The sequence below is a fragment of the Staurois parvus genome, unplaced genomic scaffold, assembly GCF_062004578.1.
Source record: "Staurois parvus isolate SC_StPar_1 unplaced genomic scaffold, SC_StPar_1.0 ptg000137l, whole genome shotgun sequence".
In the NCBI taxonomy this organism is placed as follows: Eukaryota; Metazoa; Chordata; class Amphibia; order Anura; family Ranidae; genus Staurois; species Staurois parvus.
This window is the reverse complement of record NW_028317933.1, coordinates 5,954,163-5,972,025: the sequence shown is the minus strand read 5'-3', so window position 1 is coordinate 5,972,025 and position 17,863 is coordinate 5,954,163. Positions and strand designations below refer to the sequence as shown.

The 17,863-nt window shown below is 46.1% G+C and overlaps 1 protein-coding gene across 1 annotated transcript in view; it reads right to left on the bottom strand.

Annotated features, from left to right (window-relative positions):
- Positions 1-388: 388 nt before the first annotated feature.
- LOC149465777 (ubiquitin carboxyl-terminal hydrolase CYLD-like) overlaps positions 389-17,863 on the bottom strand; it is a 46,690-nt gene continuing 29,215 nt past the window's right edge. Inside the window, exons 8-11 of the mRNA XM_089673441.1 lie at positions 12,699-12,807; positions 8,992-9,110; positions 7,742-7,934; positions 389-1,411 (exon numbers count right to left, since the gene is read on the bottom strand). Of these exons, the coding sequence (XP_089529567.1) occupies positions 1,224-1,411; positions 7,742-7,934; positions 8,992-9,110; positions 12,699-12,807 (609 nt within the window). The 3' untranslated portion in view covers positions 389-1,223. The remainder of the gene's footprint in view (positions 1,412-7,741; positions 7,935-8,991; positions 9,111-12,698; positions 12,808-17,863) is intronic.

Here is a 17,863-nt window from a genome sequence, read left to right as displayed (position 1 = left end):
TAGTAGTGACGAGATTAACTGACCTGAAATTAAACTTTGAATGACTTTATTTTTTGCCAAAGCTGCACCTTAGTTGGGTTTGAATATATGGTGGTTGCTCTATACTACACAAGATTTATTCGTCTTCCACACACAACATTGTTTTACTAAATAACTCTGAGGTCTGAACAGACATTTGAATGTCTGGATACAGATGTAACTGCCCAGTTGACCAGAGTAAGGTCCATGGAAGGGATCAAATACAGTGGGGCAAAAAAGTATTTAGTCAGCCACCAATTGTGCAAGTTCTCCCACTTAAAAAGATGAGAGAGGCCTGTATTTGGCATCATAGGTAGACCTCAACTATGAGAGACAAAATGAGAAAAAAAATCCAGACAATCACATTGGCTGATTTGGAAAGAATTTATTTGCAAATTATGGTGGAAAATAAGTATTTGGTCAATATCAAAAGCTTCTAACTTCAGCGTGAACAATTAGGCTTTGACAAAAAAAATCTGGAAGCCGATTGGTGTCTATGTAGAGCTGCACCAGATTATGCACCCTCCAGATTAAGTAAATAACCCCCATTGTCTTCTTTATTCTGTTAGGGTATTTAGTCTGATTGGTCATTTTCCAATTTTGGGTGGAGACAACCCACTTTATGTCTGTATAAAGTGTAACTATAGGGGTACATCTGACCAGAAGTGCCCCTTTACTGAAGTCTAGCATTGTAATTGATGTGTACATCTTCTATCAGGATGCAATGATTTTTTTTTGGTTAGTGAAAATAACCCAGGGTTGTTCGTTATATCCTTGGGATTATTGCAGCAAAGGCTACATTTTTTATTTGTACATTTTCTGAACTATTCATTTTTATTTTAAACAAAAATTAAGAGGAGTTCTACGTTAAATGTTGGCTTGCATCACAGAGGGAGGAACATTTCGAGCAATGGTATAAAATAATAATAAAACAAATCAATGTACAGCAAAATACGTTTGTAGAACACAAACCTTTACTAAGTGGGTATATCTCTTCATAGTCAACAAATAACTGAAATGTCATTTTTAAATGCAAACTCTGCTGTAATCCAGTTTGTTTTTAGTCCACCTGCAGGTTTTGCCTGCAAAGCTCTTCGAATGCTTCAGTTGAAATTTCAGCTCAGATATTGTTGTAGCTTGTATGTTCACTAGAACTCAGTGCAGCATGTTTGTCCAGATTGTTCTTTATTGCTGAATGTGGGGCATCAGCCGCTCTGCCTGCTGCATTCTGGGCTCTGGTAGATGCACATATACTTATCAGAGAAAAACCTCTTAGATAGGTTGTCCATCTTTGTGAAGTCTAAAGCACTGAATTCCTCCTCTGACATTGACAGATAATCCCCAAGCTGTGGACAGTTTCGAACCATAGGGACATTTGCACCAATTCCATTGCCTGTTAAAAAAAACAAAATAAAATGGTTCCATTTCACTTGCATTTGCAGTGTAGGGAAAATTTCAACAATTGAAAACATTATACGTAAAAAAAAATTTCAACTATTCTCTATTAGGTACACCTGTTCAACTGCTTGGTAACACAAATTGCTAATCAGCCAATTACATGGCAGCTACTCAATGCATTTAGGCATCTAGATATCGTGAAGATGACTTGCTGAAGTTCAAACCGAGCATCAGAATGGGGAAGAAAGGGGATTTAAGTGACTTTGAACGTGGCATGGTTGTTAGTGCCAGACAGGCTGGTCTGGGCATTTCAAAAACTGCTGATCTACTGGGAATTTCATGCCCAACTATCTCTAGGGTTTACAGAGAATGGTCAGAAAAACAGAAAATATCCAGTGAGCGGGAGTTGTGTGGACGAAAATGCCTTGTTGATGTCAGAGATCAGAGGAGAATGGGCAGATTGGTTGCTGCAACATTCAGATGGTAGGGTCAGAATTTGGCACAAACAACATGAAAGCATGGCTCCATCATGCTTTGTACTAACGGTTCAGGCTGGTGGTGGTGTAATGATGTGGGAGATTTTTTCTTTGCACTAGCAAGGTGTATCTAATAGAACGGCCGATGAATGTATGTTTTCCCAGAGCAATATGGACTACCAAACAAAACAGCAAAGTAGTAGCTGTCTGGCTTGAGTCTGACTTTGTCTTACAGAAACCTCAGATTAACCCGTTGGATAAGAAGTGAGTCACTTTCACTCATTTGTTTATGTGTATGATTCAGCTTGAGCTCTTGAGGTCTGTAAGCAACAGACTTTTTTTGAAAGTTGTGGAACCATCTTGTGTTAATTACATTATCCCTTGCTTGGTGTGAAGTGGGGGCCTTCGACACCATCTGTCTTCTTCATGCTATTTTAAAATCCCTACCCTGGCAGTTTGACAACAATTTACACCCTCATCCTTATCAATTATGGGATTAAAACCTATGCATATTTTCTAACAACCGTGATAGTATTATGTAAAGGGAACAGGGTGGTTCCACAATTTTTCCACCTTCCATCCTTGGACAATCCACATCTACCCTGACACATTTCATGGTGGTTGGGTTAAGGTGTCTGTGGATATCAATGCTGGGACATGTTCCTGACACCTGTAAGAGCCAAAGAAGTTGTTTGGATATGCTAAAAATTAATCCAGTTGAATGTGACTATCTACTATTAGCTAACATTTGTATACAGTTTTCAGAAGGAGAGAGTTTTTGTAGTTACCTTGTTTCCCAAAATATGACTTGAATACAAATTCATGAAGCACCAATTTTCCCCTCTGTATCTTCACTCTTTTCACAGCATTAACAAAGAGGAAGCAATAAGCTATAGGCTGAACTTTACCTTTTCATCTAGCCTGTGGTAGACCCACAAGGTCTTCCTTAATTTTTTAAGCCCTATGTAGCCTGAATGCCTAAAGGCCCTCTCACACATTGTGGATTCTGTGTGAAATCTTTTCCGATCAGCAGGAGATCAGCTTACAGATTCTCTATTCATTGGAGCACAGAGGGCAGATGACAGGTCCATGTCCACTCAGTTTATAGAGAGTGGTCGCAGACAGAGAGGACCTGATCGGACGAAAGGTCCAGTCAGGTCCACCTGTCCATTTTTTTTCTGATCAAACCCTTCATTAACCCCTATTGACGGGGTGTAAACCTTGTGTCTGTTTACACCCACCTACCTCCAATCGGATCCGGTCCGCTATTAGAAAAAAAAGCTGAGGGGGATCTGTCCGCTTCCATCTAGGTCAGGGGTCTGCAACCTTTAAGACATAAAGTGCCACTTGGACCCGTTTCCGAAGGGAAAAAAAGACTGGGAGCCGCAAAACCATTGCAACATTTAAAACAAATCCGACACTGCATATATTGCAAAAAGCGCTCTGGTCATGAAGGGGGTTTAAGGGCCCAGTAAGCAAAGGGTTAATCAGGGCCACAGTGTATCGTCATAATCACAATCATAGCCTTAGGTCAGTGGTGGGCAACCTTTTTTTTCAACTGAGCCAAATCTTGCCAAAATTACGATTGAAATTTATTTTGAGAGCCACATTTTTAAAACTGAAAATACATCCCCAATATAGTAATTCATCCCCAATATAGTAATTCATCCCCAATATAGTAATTCATCCCCCATAGTAATTCATCCCCCATATAGTAATTCATCCCCCATAGTAATTCATCCCCCATATAGTAATTCATCCCCCATAGTAATTCATCCCCCATATAGTAATTCATCCCCCATATAGTAATTCATCCCCCATAGTAATTCATCCCCCATATAGTAATTCATCCCCCCTATAGTAATTCATCCCCCCTATAGTAATTCATTCCCCATATTGTGTCAATTCACTTACCGTTGCTCTGCGCGTTCCTCTCGCCGTGTTCCCGCGCCGTTCCGGTTTTCAGGGCGGACTGTGAGAGGAGAGGAGTTTGTCACGCTGCCCCGCCTACATCCTGACAGCCAATGTTTGCCACGCTCCGCGGGCCGGATTAAAAGGTCCGCCGGGCCATAGTTTGCCCATTGCTGGGCTAGCTGCAGAGTCCTGACTTTTGGGGCGGCCGCCCGAGAGGAGGGAGGAGAGCGGGCGCCCGGCACACAGAAGAGCCGCATTAAAATGTGTAAAGAGCCGCGGCTTGCCGACCACTGAGCTACGGCAACCCTATTGCCTGTCACCTGGTGGGCAGTGTGCTCCGGAGCCGCAGCAAAGGTGAAAAAGAGCCGCATGTGGCTCTGGAGCCGCGGGTTGCCGACACCCGATCTAGGTGGATCAGGGGGCAGTAGGGCGAAGTCCATTTACACTCGGCCGTTCATAGAGCAGAGTGGGATTGCTCCGTGTTTGCTCTCTATAAACTGGGTGGACACAGACTTGTCATTCGAACCTCTCATTTGATCTAATCAAATGAGTCCACCCCATGCACAAGGGGCCTAATACTTCTTAATCTGCAATAATCATACAAAGGTCTGCAAATGTCTATAGTGCCTAAGGAAAAATGTACAACCACCTGGTGATACAGACACTGCCATCATAAACTAGGATATTACGACGACACACAAATCTCTCTCTCAACCCCCCACCTTACCCCCTTGGTCTACGCCCGAATCACACACCTACTGAGCGACATATCAGACTGGATGTCGCTCCACTTCCTTAAACTGAACCTCTCCAAAACCGAGTTTCTTGTCTTCTCCCCAGCCCGGACACCACCCCCTATTGACTTCTCCATCACATCCAACAACGCCACCATCAAACCCGCCCGCAGGCCAGAGTACTTGGTGTCATTCTGGACTCCAACCTATCCTTGCAGCCCCAAGTCCAATCTTTAACAAACTCGTGCAGACTCCACCTCCGCAACATCGCCAAAATACGCACGTTCCTAACCCCAGAAACCACTAAACAGCTCATCCACTCCCTCATCATATCACGACTCGACTACTGCAACTCCCTCCTCACTGGCCTGCCTCGCCGCTGGCTATCCCCGCTTCAGTCGATCCTGAATACGGCTGCCAGACTCATTCACCTTTCCAACCGCTCCATCTCTGCCACCCCCCTCTGCCAATCCCTCCACTGGCTTCCGATTGCGCAACGGATCAAATTCAAAATCCTAATGCTGACGTACAAAGCTGTCCACCATACTGCCCCGAACTACATCACCGACCTAATATCCAAGTACCGCCCAGCACGCACACTCCGCTCCTCACAACACCTCCTTCTCTCTAGTTCCCTGGTCTCCTCCTCCCATGCCCGCCTCCAGGACTTCTCCAGGGTGTCACCCATCCTCTGGAACTCCCTGCCCCAACCCATCAGATTATCACCTACTCTCCTCTCCTTTAGGCGCACCCTGAAAACCCATCTCTTCAGGGAAGCCTACCCCACCCCCTGCTAACTTGCCGACCTCCTCCACTCTTCCTATCACTCCATCCCCCACAGCTATCTCCTCCTGTACCACTATCCCCTCCCTCCTAGATTGTAAGCTCGAAAGAGCAGGGCCCTCGATCCCCTCATGTTTTGCATTGTATTGGTATTGTTCTGTCACATGTTCTGTCCCCCTTTGTAATGTACAGCGCTGAGCGAACCATTGGCGCTTTATAAATACTGTATAATAATAATAATATTACACATGGAAGTAGCTATTTATATAATTACATCAGATCAGATCTTTATCAGCTAAGACAAGCTCATTGGGTTGGCTGTTACCAACAAAAGTTGAACAAAACAATTATATAGAACTAAAAACAACCTTTTGTTTAGCTAACCATGTTTTTTCCCAAACTGCCTGTATTAATCTAGTTTTTACTGTGATAGGATAAGCACTGTAACACAGTTTTCAATTGTTTTCCCAGCTCTGCTTTAATCCATAATACATGGTAAGGTTATACTGCTTTGTTATCTCTGCCAATCAAAGGATTAGGTATGCTGTAACAACATTTTTGATTGTGCAACTCCAGCAATACCTGTTCACCTTAGAAAGTCTTGCTGTAAGTAATATTCTTTATTTAACTCCTTTATACTTGTATATCCTAAGCAGTGTTTAAGCCATCCGTGTTTAATGGCTGGGACTTTTTATGAGACTATGTAGGAGTGGGGTAACCTCCAAGCAGGCTTGCTTTTATTTACTATATTGTTTGCCATGTATGATCCAGAACAGGTACTCCTGTAGGTTAGACATGGAGACATGGAATGCCTTGATGAAGCATACAGCTTACAAATATTTTGGAAATATGGACTAGGCAACACAAAAATTGCCCCCCCTCCCCCACAGAAAGAGCCTGACATTGACCAAGAGCACCCCTGCCCTCCACCCGAGCCTTCCACTACCATTGTTCCCCATACACCAGCCACCATCCCCCATGGCGAGAGAGAGAAAGACATTCACCTTCACAGCTCCGGACATCCCCAGGAATGAGAGTCAGGCTGTGCATACACCGTCATGAAACCCACAGCATCTCTCGGAACCCACCAGGTCCCCAAGCCGCATGTGCCCCTTCTTCCATCCCTTCTTCCAAGGGGCAGTGCTGCCCTCCCTGAAAAATGCCGTCCTAGGCATATGCCTTGTTTGCCTTGTGATAAATACACCCCTGTAAATACGTAATAGGTTTTCTGTCCCTCTTTACTGGTTCTCAGGACTAAGTGCTGAAAGTGTTTTTAAGAACAATTTTTTTTCCATGTTTGACTCCTAATGTGAGTGTGTGCTGATTGTTCCATTCTTATCTCTGGCTGTACCCATACTTTTGGTGGCCCCCAGTCATTTGAATGTACAGGGCAGGTAGGGTACATACTGTATGTAGCAGAAGCTGGGCACAAGCTTGGCCTTTTTTCTTCAAAGCCTTTGCAGAGCTAGGCAAGGCTGCACAGTGAACATCTTAGGAACACAGTTGAAGGGCTTTTTATGTAAATGACTTCCACTCTAAGGGTTGGGTGGGGGTAAGATTTAAAGGGCATCTTAACTTAAAGTTGCTCTTTAATGTTCCCCAATCCAACCAACAGAGACACAGAGCTAAAAACCTGACAAGGGTTCTAAGCCATCCCGTTTTAATACCAAAATAAAAAAACAGTTTGGAAGGAGTTGTACTTTTTTGTAGCACAGTATTAGATGAAAGTGGAACTTCGGGAGATAACTAAATAAATTTAAAACTGCTCCCACCCCACTTTTAACACCTATACTAACTATCCTCTGGAAGAAAGATCAGTATACTTACCTATTCTCAGGACACTCCTGTCTGGTTACATGATCACCACCCCTTCCCCCGTGTCAGCCAGAGGCAGCTACAGGGGAGAGGAAACAAAGCCCCAACAATGGCTGGAATGGAGCAGTGACGTCATCCATAGACTTACTATGGTCCATCTATTGTTGGCACTCCTTCCTCTCCCTTAAAGCTGCTTCTAGCTGAAAGAGGGGAGCCGATCACATGACTGTATCAGAGCTGCTTGAAAATAGGTAAGTACTGTATATTCATCTTTCTTCTACAGGGTAGTTAGTATAGGTGTTTAAAGGGGGTGGGAGCAGGTTTAAGATTAGATAATTATATCTTGGAGTTCCACTTTAAGCATAGTCAATAAAGAGCTGGGAAAGATGGGAGCTGTAGACTTCCAAGTGGCTCTTGCAATGGTTCGAGTTCATGCAACGTAAATTTCCCCCTAACAAGAAGCCCAGATGCTGCATACATTCTTCCATAGACATAAATGACTATGCACAGTTGTACCCGGGTATACACTGCTACTTGTGTAAACACTTGTATAGCGTATGGGCTTATTCCAAGAATAGCAACACGGTTATCCATGTCACATACCTATTTTTCCTGCCATGCTGTCAAAGAACACCCAAGAATGTTTGCCTGGTCCATACTTAACAAAGGAGACAAAGTGGCTGGTCTTGATGCAGAGAACTGCCAACAACTCCAGTTTTTGTCGTGTGGTTGGCGCATCACTTTGGGTTTCCAGCCTAGCAGGCTTGTGGTCACTCATCTGTTTGTGTGAATGAACCTGCAGTGGGTTAAAAGGAGCAAAATATTAAATTCTACCTTAACGCAAGTCTGAAATATTAAAGAAAAACATGTTTTATCAATGATTTTTGTTGACAAATGTTGTTAATGTATGTAATGTATACATTGATAAACAGTGGTTGTAATCAGGGGTGGACTGACAACTCATGGGGCCCCTGGGCAATAGGAAATCATGGGGCCCCTGTGTCCTTGCCCACACTCAAACCACACCCATAAAAGCCTAAAAAAGGTACCAGGGGCATCTCATGGGGCCCCATACTGACCCCAGGCCCTCGGGCAGTGCCCGAATGGCTAAATGGTCAGTCCGCCCCTGGTTGTAATTCTTTTTCAATATACTTATATTGTAGCTGTATTTAGAGATATAGGTGACACCATAGTCCAATTCACTGCACTAAAGTCTCATGGACTTACAGAGCTATAAATGGAAACATGCAAAATTACCAGATGAAATTAAGTAAACAAATGGCTTACAGAAGCCCAGAAGCAAGATTGTGTTCCCATGGGGTGGCAAAAAGATAGAACTAAGGTTGGAGTCCAAGTACTTAGTTCTAATTTACAAATGCATAACATATGCAGTACTGTGTTGCTTGCTGATCTACATTGTTACACCATGGCAGTACTAGGGTCGTTGGTTCGAATCCCAACGACAGCACCACCTGCCTGGAGTTTGCTTGTTCTCCCTGTGCCTGCGTGGGTTTCCTCTGGGAACTCCGGTTTCCTCCCACACTCCAAAGACATGCTGGTAGGTTAATTGGATCCTGTCTAAATTGGCCCTAGTATATGAATGTGACCTAGAGACCCTTAGATTGTACGCCCCTTGAGGGTTAGGGACTGACGTGAATGTACAATATATATGTAAAGCGCTGCGTAAATTGATGGCGCTATATACCGGTAAGTACCTGAAATAAATAAATAAAATGAAGTATACAGTAAATGGCCCCAGTCCCAGAGGGTCCTTGTGTATCCTGACTGACAACAACCAGTAAATAGCCTTGCTGATTCCACTGCAGCATACACCGACGCTCGATATTGCTTACCTGCCTTTCACAATATTGACAGAACTGGCGGATGTTGCCATCGGTGGTGAGGGGGTCTGCAACACATTGAACACATTCATACTCTGCAGGACTAAGGCAGAGACAACAAACTCGGCTTCCTGTTGAAAAAAAAAGAATACATATGATGGATAGATACAGTATAAGGAACTAGGTGGTGTGTGGTTGAACAATGACTGGTTGGGCAGCTCCTATGCTTATAGTGGGTCACTCAGAGAGGCCTTGGGTGCAGACCATCAGAAATGTAAAAGGAGAGGAGTGCCATACCAAACAAACAAAAAGTCTTTTATCTCTTCTTGTAAGTTGAAGAGGACACGCCAACATGTTGTAAGTTCACTAAGTTGTTCCCCCTTTTCAAAGGCTTTGAAAATTTGTGCAGAGGGTTAGGACTCAAAAGAGGGAAACTATCCCAAAATGGGAATTGTGAGGCACTGGTTGACGGGATTGGAGACAGTGTATACTGTATGTGTCACTTAGGTTTCTCACTTACATTCGGTGAGGGGTTTGAAGGGTTTATGGAGAAAACAGATTTTTTTTTTCAGAGTCTTAATACATTCTGTTACAGGTCCTGGGGCCCGGAGGTTTTGTACAGCTTTGGATGGGACAAAGCTTCCATTCCTAGATCCACATCTTACCTGGTAGTCAAACCTCATTATTAGTCATCACCATCCACAGGGCTTTATATATTCAAGCTGACTGATGCTCAGGGCTTTCTCTCTTTCAGTGCTGTGACCCTAAAAAAGGTGCACAAGCTGCATGTTTGTTTTGGGAAACCCATTAGTGGGTACTATGTTGGTCAGGAACAGGGGCGGACTGACAAGTCATGGAGCCCCCGGGCAATAGGGGATCATGGGGCCCCTGTATCCTTGCCCAAACTCAAAAAAGCCTATGAAAAAGGTACCAGGGGCTTCTCATGGAGCCCCCTACTGGCCCTGGGCCCTCGGGCAGTGCCCGAGTTTCCAAATGGTCAGTCCGCCCCTGGTCAGGAATTGACTTGAGTTTAGTTAATGGCACAGTTGTACAGATGTTTTGTGTTATACTATAGACTTGCTGTACAAAGTCCCCTGCATGTTTGTTTATTACTTTGTTGAATAGGAATGCAGGACAAACCTGCTTGGACAGCTCATGGGTTTCCCTGTCTAATGCATGGTCTACTGCTGCCAATACCATTTGAGCCTGTTCCCATTACAGTGAGTAGTGATGGGCCGAACACCACCCTGTTCAGTTCATGGTCGAACATTCAAACCTATGAAAGTTTGACCATGAACTTTGAACCAGGACAATTTACTAAGCAGTAAAATAACACATCCGAGTATGCGGTAAGATACTGCACAGCATTTTTTTTTTAAAAAAAGCCTACTAAAATACCACATGAAAACATGTTTTAATGTTTCAGTTTTCAGTGGGATTCCCCTCTGACAGCTGAATGTAAAAAGAATTACCGGGAAATAAAAATTTTGCACAAAAAACATTGTGGAGTTCCCCCCCCATCCATATCAAGCCCTTCAGGTCTGGTATGGATTTTGAGGGGAACCCCCACTCCAAATTTTTTTAGAAATGGCGTGGGGGTCCTCTCCAAAATCCACACCAGATCCTTATTCAAGCATGCAGCCCAGCAGGTCAGGAAGGGGGGGGGGGGTGAGCGAGCGCCCCCCCCCTTCCTCCTGAAGCATACCAGTCCACATGCCCCCAACATGGGGGGGGGGTGCTTTGATGGAGACAAGGGCCTTTTCCCCACAACCATGGCATGCCCCCATGGCGGGGGGCTTGTCAGAATCTGGAAGCCCTCAGATCTGGCCCCCCCATGTGAATGAGTATGGGGTACATGGTAACACTACTCATTCACAAAAAAAAAATATGGTGTAAAAAAATGACAGGAGACAGTCTTTGACAAGTCCTTTATTAAAAACAAAAATAAAAAAATGTCCCCCGAAGTAGATCCAACGTCAAAACTGATGCCTGCTGCCACCGCCGACCCCCCCCAAAAAGAAAAAAAAACGCTCTGCTCTCAATGCTGGCTCCTGGCTGTCTGACAACTGCGTGAGCCTGACAATTCTTAAATATCTATCACCCTTGTGACATCGTGTGCTGTGATTGGCCAGAGCATTGCACCTGACCTGTGACAACTCTAACATACAGAATATTAGAGTTGTCACCAAAACAGAAAGAGGTGGGATGTTTTTTAATGGAGACATCTGTTCTGGTAACAACTAATGGGGGATTTCCTATTACTTTCTAAAGAATTACTTTCTAAAGATTTCCACTTATGTATCCCCAAGACAGAAAGGCCCCATTCACAGCATAGGTGCAGAAAAAACTGATGGAAACCGACACGCAGATTTCACATGCAGAGACAGCAGTTTGCATCAGTTTTCATGTGCACATCAATGAGTTTCCTGCACACAAAAAAAATCTGCAGGTGATACTCATGTTGTGGTGTGAACAGGACACATAGAGAACAACTGATTTTGTTTTGCCCTTGCAGAACGCATTCAGAAAAACTGATGTCTCTGCACCATGGTGTGAATGAGCCAAAAGTGATGTGGGTTCCCAAAAAGGTGAAACAGATGAAAACATACAGGAGTTTGTATTATCCCAACATAAAGCTTAATTCCAACTGACAATTAAGTTGACTGAGTGTATTACAGTTTGACTATACTTAGGCCCCTTTCACATAGGCGTTCCATTTTTTTCATCAGTTTTGTCATGTTTTTTCCAAGAAAAAATGGATCAATTTTGCATCAGTTCACATCAGTTTTTCATCAGTTTACGTCAGTTTTTCATCAGTTTACATCTGTTTTTTTCCGTTTTTTTGTTAAAAAATATGCTTTTCTTCCGTTCAAAAAAACAGATGTTAACGGATGCAGACATTAACAGATGTAAACAGATGATCATCCATTTACATCCATTAGTCCATAGAAATACATGGGTGTCCGTTTTTCATCCGTAAACAGACAGATGAAAAACGGACATATGGAACACCCTTGTGAAAGGGACCAAGCTCTAAAAACTATGCGGTTTGAGGGTCTACCTGGTTGTATATAAACTAATGATTTGCTTAGATAGAACCATGCACTGCATAGTTGGTGAACCTAAAGGAGATATACAGAGATTGTACAATGAGATCAATGGATGTTTTTGCATTTTTCAGGTCATTCCAAGCAGTTTTTAATTTCCAAATAGACCAAAAGAAAAATGCCATTTGCCAATATTTACTGTATACCTATTGACTCTGTGAAATGATCTAAAATATTGAAAGTTGGTTGCCTTCAGAGGCGGACTGACCATTTGGGCACTCGGGCACTGCCTGAGGGCCCTGGGTCAGTAGGGGGCCCCATGAGATGCCCCTGGTACCTTTCATAGGCTTTTTTGGGTGTGGTTTGAGTGTGGGCAAGGACACAGGGGCCCCATGATCCCCTATTTCCCGGGGGCCCCATGAGTTGTCAGTCCGCCCCTGGTTGCCTTGATACTTTTGGTTGAACTTGCATCAAAGTAGTTGAGAATTGCGGTGTGTGTGGCCAGCATACCTCCTCTCTGCACCATTATGTGGATATATAAGCTGTGATATTTCAGCTGATGTTACTATTAGAACAATTGATCAAATTCTGTGTATCATATGAAGGGTGGGGGTTCCCTATATCCCTAGTTCTTGTCATATTTGCATAAATTATAGACAAAATCATACTTACTTGTGTAGAGCATGTTGGTGATATTAAGTTCCAAGGAAGGAAATATATAAGGAAACATCTTAAACTTTTTTCCAAATCTTGGCATCTGAAGGATAAGACAGGATGGAACCTGGAAGAAGAGATACAGATGTTAAGTGCCTGCATACTGGGGACAGCATTTTTTGGTTTTACAAATGTAAAGCAAAGCTTTTTTTAGGTCACCACAGACAGCAAATAGAATTAATCAGTGCAATGTTAAAGTGTATGTCAAGCAAAGTAGGTTTCGAAATATTACAAGATTTTTCCTGCTATCTGGGGCTTTGTTAGAGAGATTTCTTCTAACTTCCTGTCCTGCGAAAATGGTTTCACCAGACAGGAAAATCTGTAGCAGGGGCAGAAAGAAAAATTTCAATAATTGTTTAGGTAATGGGGAACACTGGATTACTCAATGTGTGTCAGGGATCTCCTCGATCCCCGCCGCGATGGGCCCGGCGCAGGCGCACTGCTCCACCCAGTACACGGGCACTAGGTCCGGGCCGGCCGCGGCGTTCGAGTTCGCGCATGCGCAGTAGAAGCCGCGGCCGCCCGCTGGGCACCAATGGCAGCGCAGGGCGGGATATTTAAAGGTCCCTGAGCTGTCATTTCGTTGCCTTCTGGTCTTACCTGCTTCCTGTGTTCCTGTACCTGTGCCTAGTAAGTTATTTGACCCGGATTACTCTTGACCTTGCTGATTTCTCCTGCCCAGACCCTTGCTTGCCTGACCTCTCTCCCTGGATGCCCCTTATTAGATCTGACCTCCTGTTGCTGACCTGGCGTGTGACCCGACGATTCTCTGCCTGCTCCCTTGTACCTTACCGTCCTCTACATTACCGACTCGGCCTGTCTGACTACGCACTTGCTCCGCCATCCATCCATCCATCCCATCGGGGTCTCCCGACCTCCTCACATCTGGCTCTCCCTGGTTGGAACCCCTGGCGAACACCACTACCACTGACAGGTGTGCTCAGTAGAGGCGACCTGGTCTCGGGGTACTACAAGTCCATCCCCACCATCAGGGGCCCTGGTGAACAAGTACCCTGGGGCTTAGACTCCGCACTCTGGGCGCGCCTGACCAGTGGAGTGCTAGTGGTGCCGCTCGGCGGTCCCTCACAGTACCAGAAGGCCATGACTGAGCCTCGAGGAGGACTCTCCCCGTTGGACGAGGTTTGCAGGCACCTGGCTACCCTGACGCAAGCTGTAAACACTTTACAGGACAGATGTCTGCAGATCGAGAATCGGTTTCAGGCCTGCACCATATCTGTCCCTGTTTCACAGGCCCCGGCTCCTGTACCACCGGTCGCAGCAGCACGGGTTGTACACTAAAGCAGAGAAATGCTGCTTTGAACAGGCTAGCGTTACATTTCTGGGTCTGATTATCTCCACCACGGGGGTCGCGATGGACCCTCAGAAGGTCTCAGCGATCCTAGATTGGCCTGAACCCACGGACAGGAAAGGTGTCCAACGTTTTATTGGGTTCGCAAATTTCTACCGGAAGTTCATCAAGAACTTCTCGGGTCTGGTCTCCCCCATCACTCAGTTAACCAAGCTTGGGACGCGATTCAGATGGACGCCCGAGGCACAGGAAGCTTTTGAAGCACTAAAAAGGTTATTTACCTCGGCACCCATTCTGGGTCATCCCGACGCCTCCCTGCCCTACATCTTAGAAGTAGATGCATCTGAAAACGCGGTTGGCTCCATCCTTTCCCAGCGGAAGGGCGCCAAGGAATTACTTCACCCAGTAGCATTCTTTTCACGGAAACTTACCCCTGCGGAGAGGAACTACGACATTGGGGATCGCGAGCTACTGGCTATCAAAACCGCCTTAGAAGAATGGAGGTACCTGCTGGAAGGTGCCTCCCATCCCATCCTGATATTCACGGACCACAAGAACCTGGAATATCTGAGGACGGCCAAACGCCTACGCCCACGCCAAGCAAGATGGGCATTGTTTTTCTCGAGGTTCCAGTTCCACATCACATACAGGCCCGGCTCGAAAAACACGAAGCCTGACGCGTTGTCGCGCATGTACGAGGACACCAAGGAGATTCCAGTGCCCGACACTATTCTTCCTGCAGGAAATTTCTTGGCCCTTCAGACAAACCTTCGCTCCGAGATCCTGAGAGCGTCCACGGCAATGTCCACCCCCGATGGGGCTCCCCTCCAGAACAAGGAGGGACTCCTATGGAGGGAGGACCGGATTGTGGTGCCGGAGGATGCCCGAACCTTAGTCTTGGGACATTACCATGACCATCCACTGGCAGGACATTTCGGGCCGGTCAAGACCCTGGAACTTCTCCGACGTTCCTTCTGGTGGCCGGACATGGCCAAGGATTGTAAGAACTACGTGGGCTCCTGTGCCATCTGCCAGCGGAACAAGCCTTCAAGAAATAAGGCGTGGGGCCTGCTACGTCCATTGCCCATCCCTGAACGGCCCTGGCAGAAAATCTCCATGGACTTCATTGTCGAGCTTCCACCTTCACTGGACCACACAGCAATTCTCGTGGTCGTGGACCGCTTGTCCAAGATGGCCCATTTCATCCCTTTACGGAAGACTCCATCAGCAGCCGAGACGGCGCAAGTCTTTATTCGAGAGATCGTTAGACTGCATGGGGTTCCCGAAGACATTGTCTCGGACCGAGGGGTGCAGTTTACCTCGCGGTTTTGGAGGGCATTGTGCAAAGCCCTGGATATCAAGCTGTCCCTTTCCTCGGCATTTCACCCTCAGACCAATGGCCAGACCGAAAGGACCAATCAGACCCTGGAGCAATACCTTCGATGCTACACATCATTCTCTCAGGACGACTGGGTGCCACTCCTCCCTTTGGCAGAATTCGCGTACAACAACGCTTGCCATTCAGCAACTGGGCAGTCCCCGTTCTTCGCCAACTATGGGTTTCACCCTGTCTTCCTCCCGGACTTGGTCCCGGAATGCCCGATTCCAGCAACACAGGATGCACTGACCTTCTTCACCTCCAACAATAGGAAACTACAGGAAGCCATCCGTCAAGCCCAAGAAGACTACAAGAGGGCTTTTAATAGGAAGCGAAGAGGGGATCTGGTGTTGCAGCCCGGAGAGAAGGTTTGGCTGGCTACGTCAAACTTGAGGATGCTCTGCCCGTCAAAGAAGTTGGGACCTAAATTTATAGGCCCTTTTTGCATCAAACGGATGGTCAATGAGGTGGCCTATGAACTTGTTCTCCCCGAGACACTCAAGATCCACCCTGTCTTCCACGTGTCCCTGTTGAAACCAGTAGTCCCTGATGCCTTCCCGGAACGGGAATCCAGGCCCCCGGAGGCCGTAACGGTTGAAGAGGAAGAAGAATTCGAGGTGGAGGCAATCTTGAAGTGCCGACGAAGGGGGGGCCAGACCCAATTTCTCATCAAGTGGAAGGGCTACGGCCCTGAGGACAATTCGTGGGAACCAGCCCATAATGTCCATGCACCTAGGCTTGTCCGGGGGTTTCTTTGTGATCACCCGTGGTGGAGAGATCGGGTGGGCATCCGGAGGTTGCCCGTAGGGGGGGGGCAATGTCAGGGATCTCCTCGATCCCCGCCGCGATGGGCCCGGCGCAGGCGCACTGCTCCACCCAGTACACGGGCACTAGGTCCGGGCCGGCCGCGGCGTTCGAGTTCGCGCATGCGCAGTAGAAGCCGCGGCCGCCCGCTGGGCACCAATGGCAGCGCAGGGCGGGATATTTAAAGGTCCCTGAGCTGTCATTTCGTTGCCTTCTGGTCTTACCTGCTTCCTGTGTTCCTGTACCTGTGCCTAGTAAGTTATTTGACCCGGATTACTCTTGACCTTGCTGATTTCTCCTGCCCAGACCCTTGCTTGCCTGACCTCTCTCCCTGGATGCCCCTTATTAGATCTGACCTCCTGTTGCTGACCTGGCGTGTGACCCGACGATTCTCTGCCTGCTCCCTTGTACCTTACCGTCCTCTACATTACCGACTCGGCCTGTCTGACTACGCACTTGCTCCGCCATCCATCCATCCCATCGGGGTCTCCCGACCTCCTCACATCTGGCTCTCCCTGGTTGGAACCCCTGGCGAACACCACTACCACTGACAGGTGTGCTCAGTAGAGGCGACCTGGTCTCGGGGTACTACAAGTCCATCCCCACCATCAGGGGCCCTGGTGAACAAGTACCCTGGGGCTTAGACTCCGCACTCTGGGCGCGCCTGACCAGTGGAGTGCTAGGGGTGCCGCTCGGCGGTCCCTCACAATGTGTATTTAAAAGGTTGCAAATTTTAGTTGACTGGTAATTCTGTTTGTCCTAGGACTTTTGTGGATGATCCTTAGGAAAATGTAAATACAGCAAGAGGAATATAAGTACAACTCCACGTAAAAAAGTCCAAAATGGTATGTTATTGATTGCCAGGGCAAACCACCATGTTTCGGGGGTGAATGTCACCCTGCTCCTCTTCTTCATTTTTCTACTTTAAATGTATTAAACCAAGTGATCATCAATGTCTTAACTAAAGTACTAATAAAATATTTTAAATCACAAATGAGGATAATTATATACATTTATATTTAAGTCTAGGATAGTGCTGTCTAAACTGCGGCCTGAGGGCCGAATGCAGCCCTTTCTGTGTTTTTATCCGGCCCTTGGGGCACTATTTCATCTACAGATACCAACAATCAAACATTATTCCCTCCCCACTGACACCAATAAAGGGACACAATTTGTCCCAATTATACCAACAATCGGGTCCAATGACACCAATGATGAGGCACAATTCCTCCCAATAACACCAAAGATGAGGCATGCTTCCTCCCAATGATACCATAGATGGGACAAACTTCTTCCCAATGACACCAACAATGCAGCTTAATGACACCAATAATGGGGAACAATTTCTCTCAATCACATCAAAGATGAGGCACAAATACTCCCAATGACACCAAAAATGTGGCCCAATGACACCAATGATGGGTCACAATTCTTCCAAATGACACCAATAATGAGGTGCTGTTCCTCCCATTGACACCAAAGAAGGGGCATTGTCTATTCCCGCTGACATCAGGACCCTTTCTACTCCCAATAGCCAAAGTCTGGCCCCCCTAAAGTCCAAAGAACAGTAAACTGGCCCTTTGTTTAGAAAGTCTGGAGACCCCTGGTCTAGGAGATTAATACAAAAACATG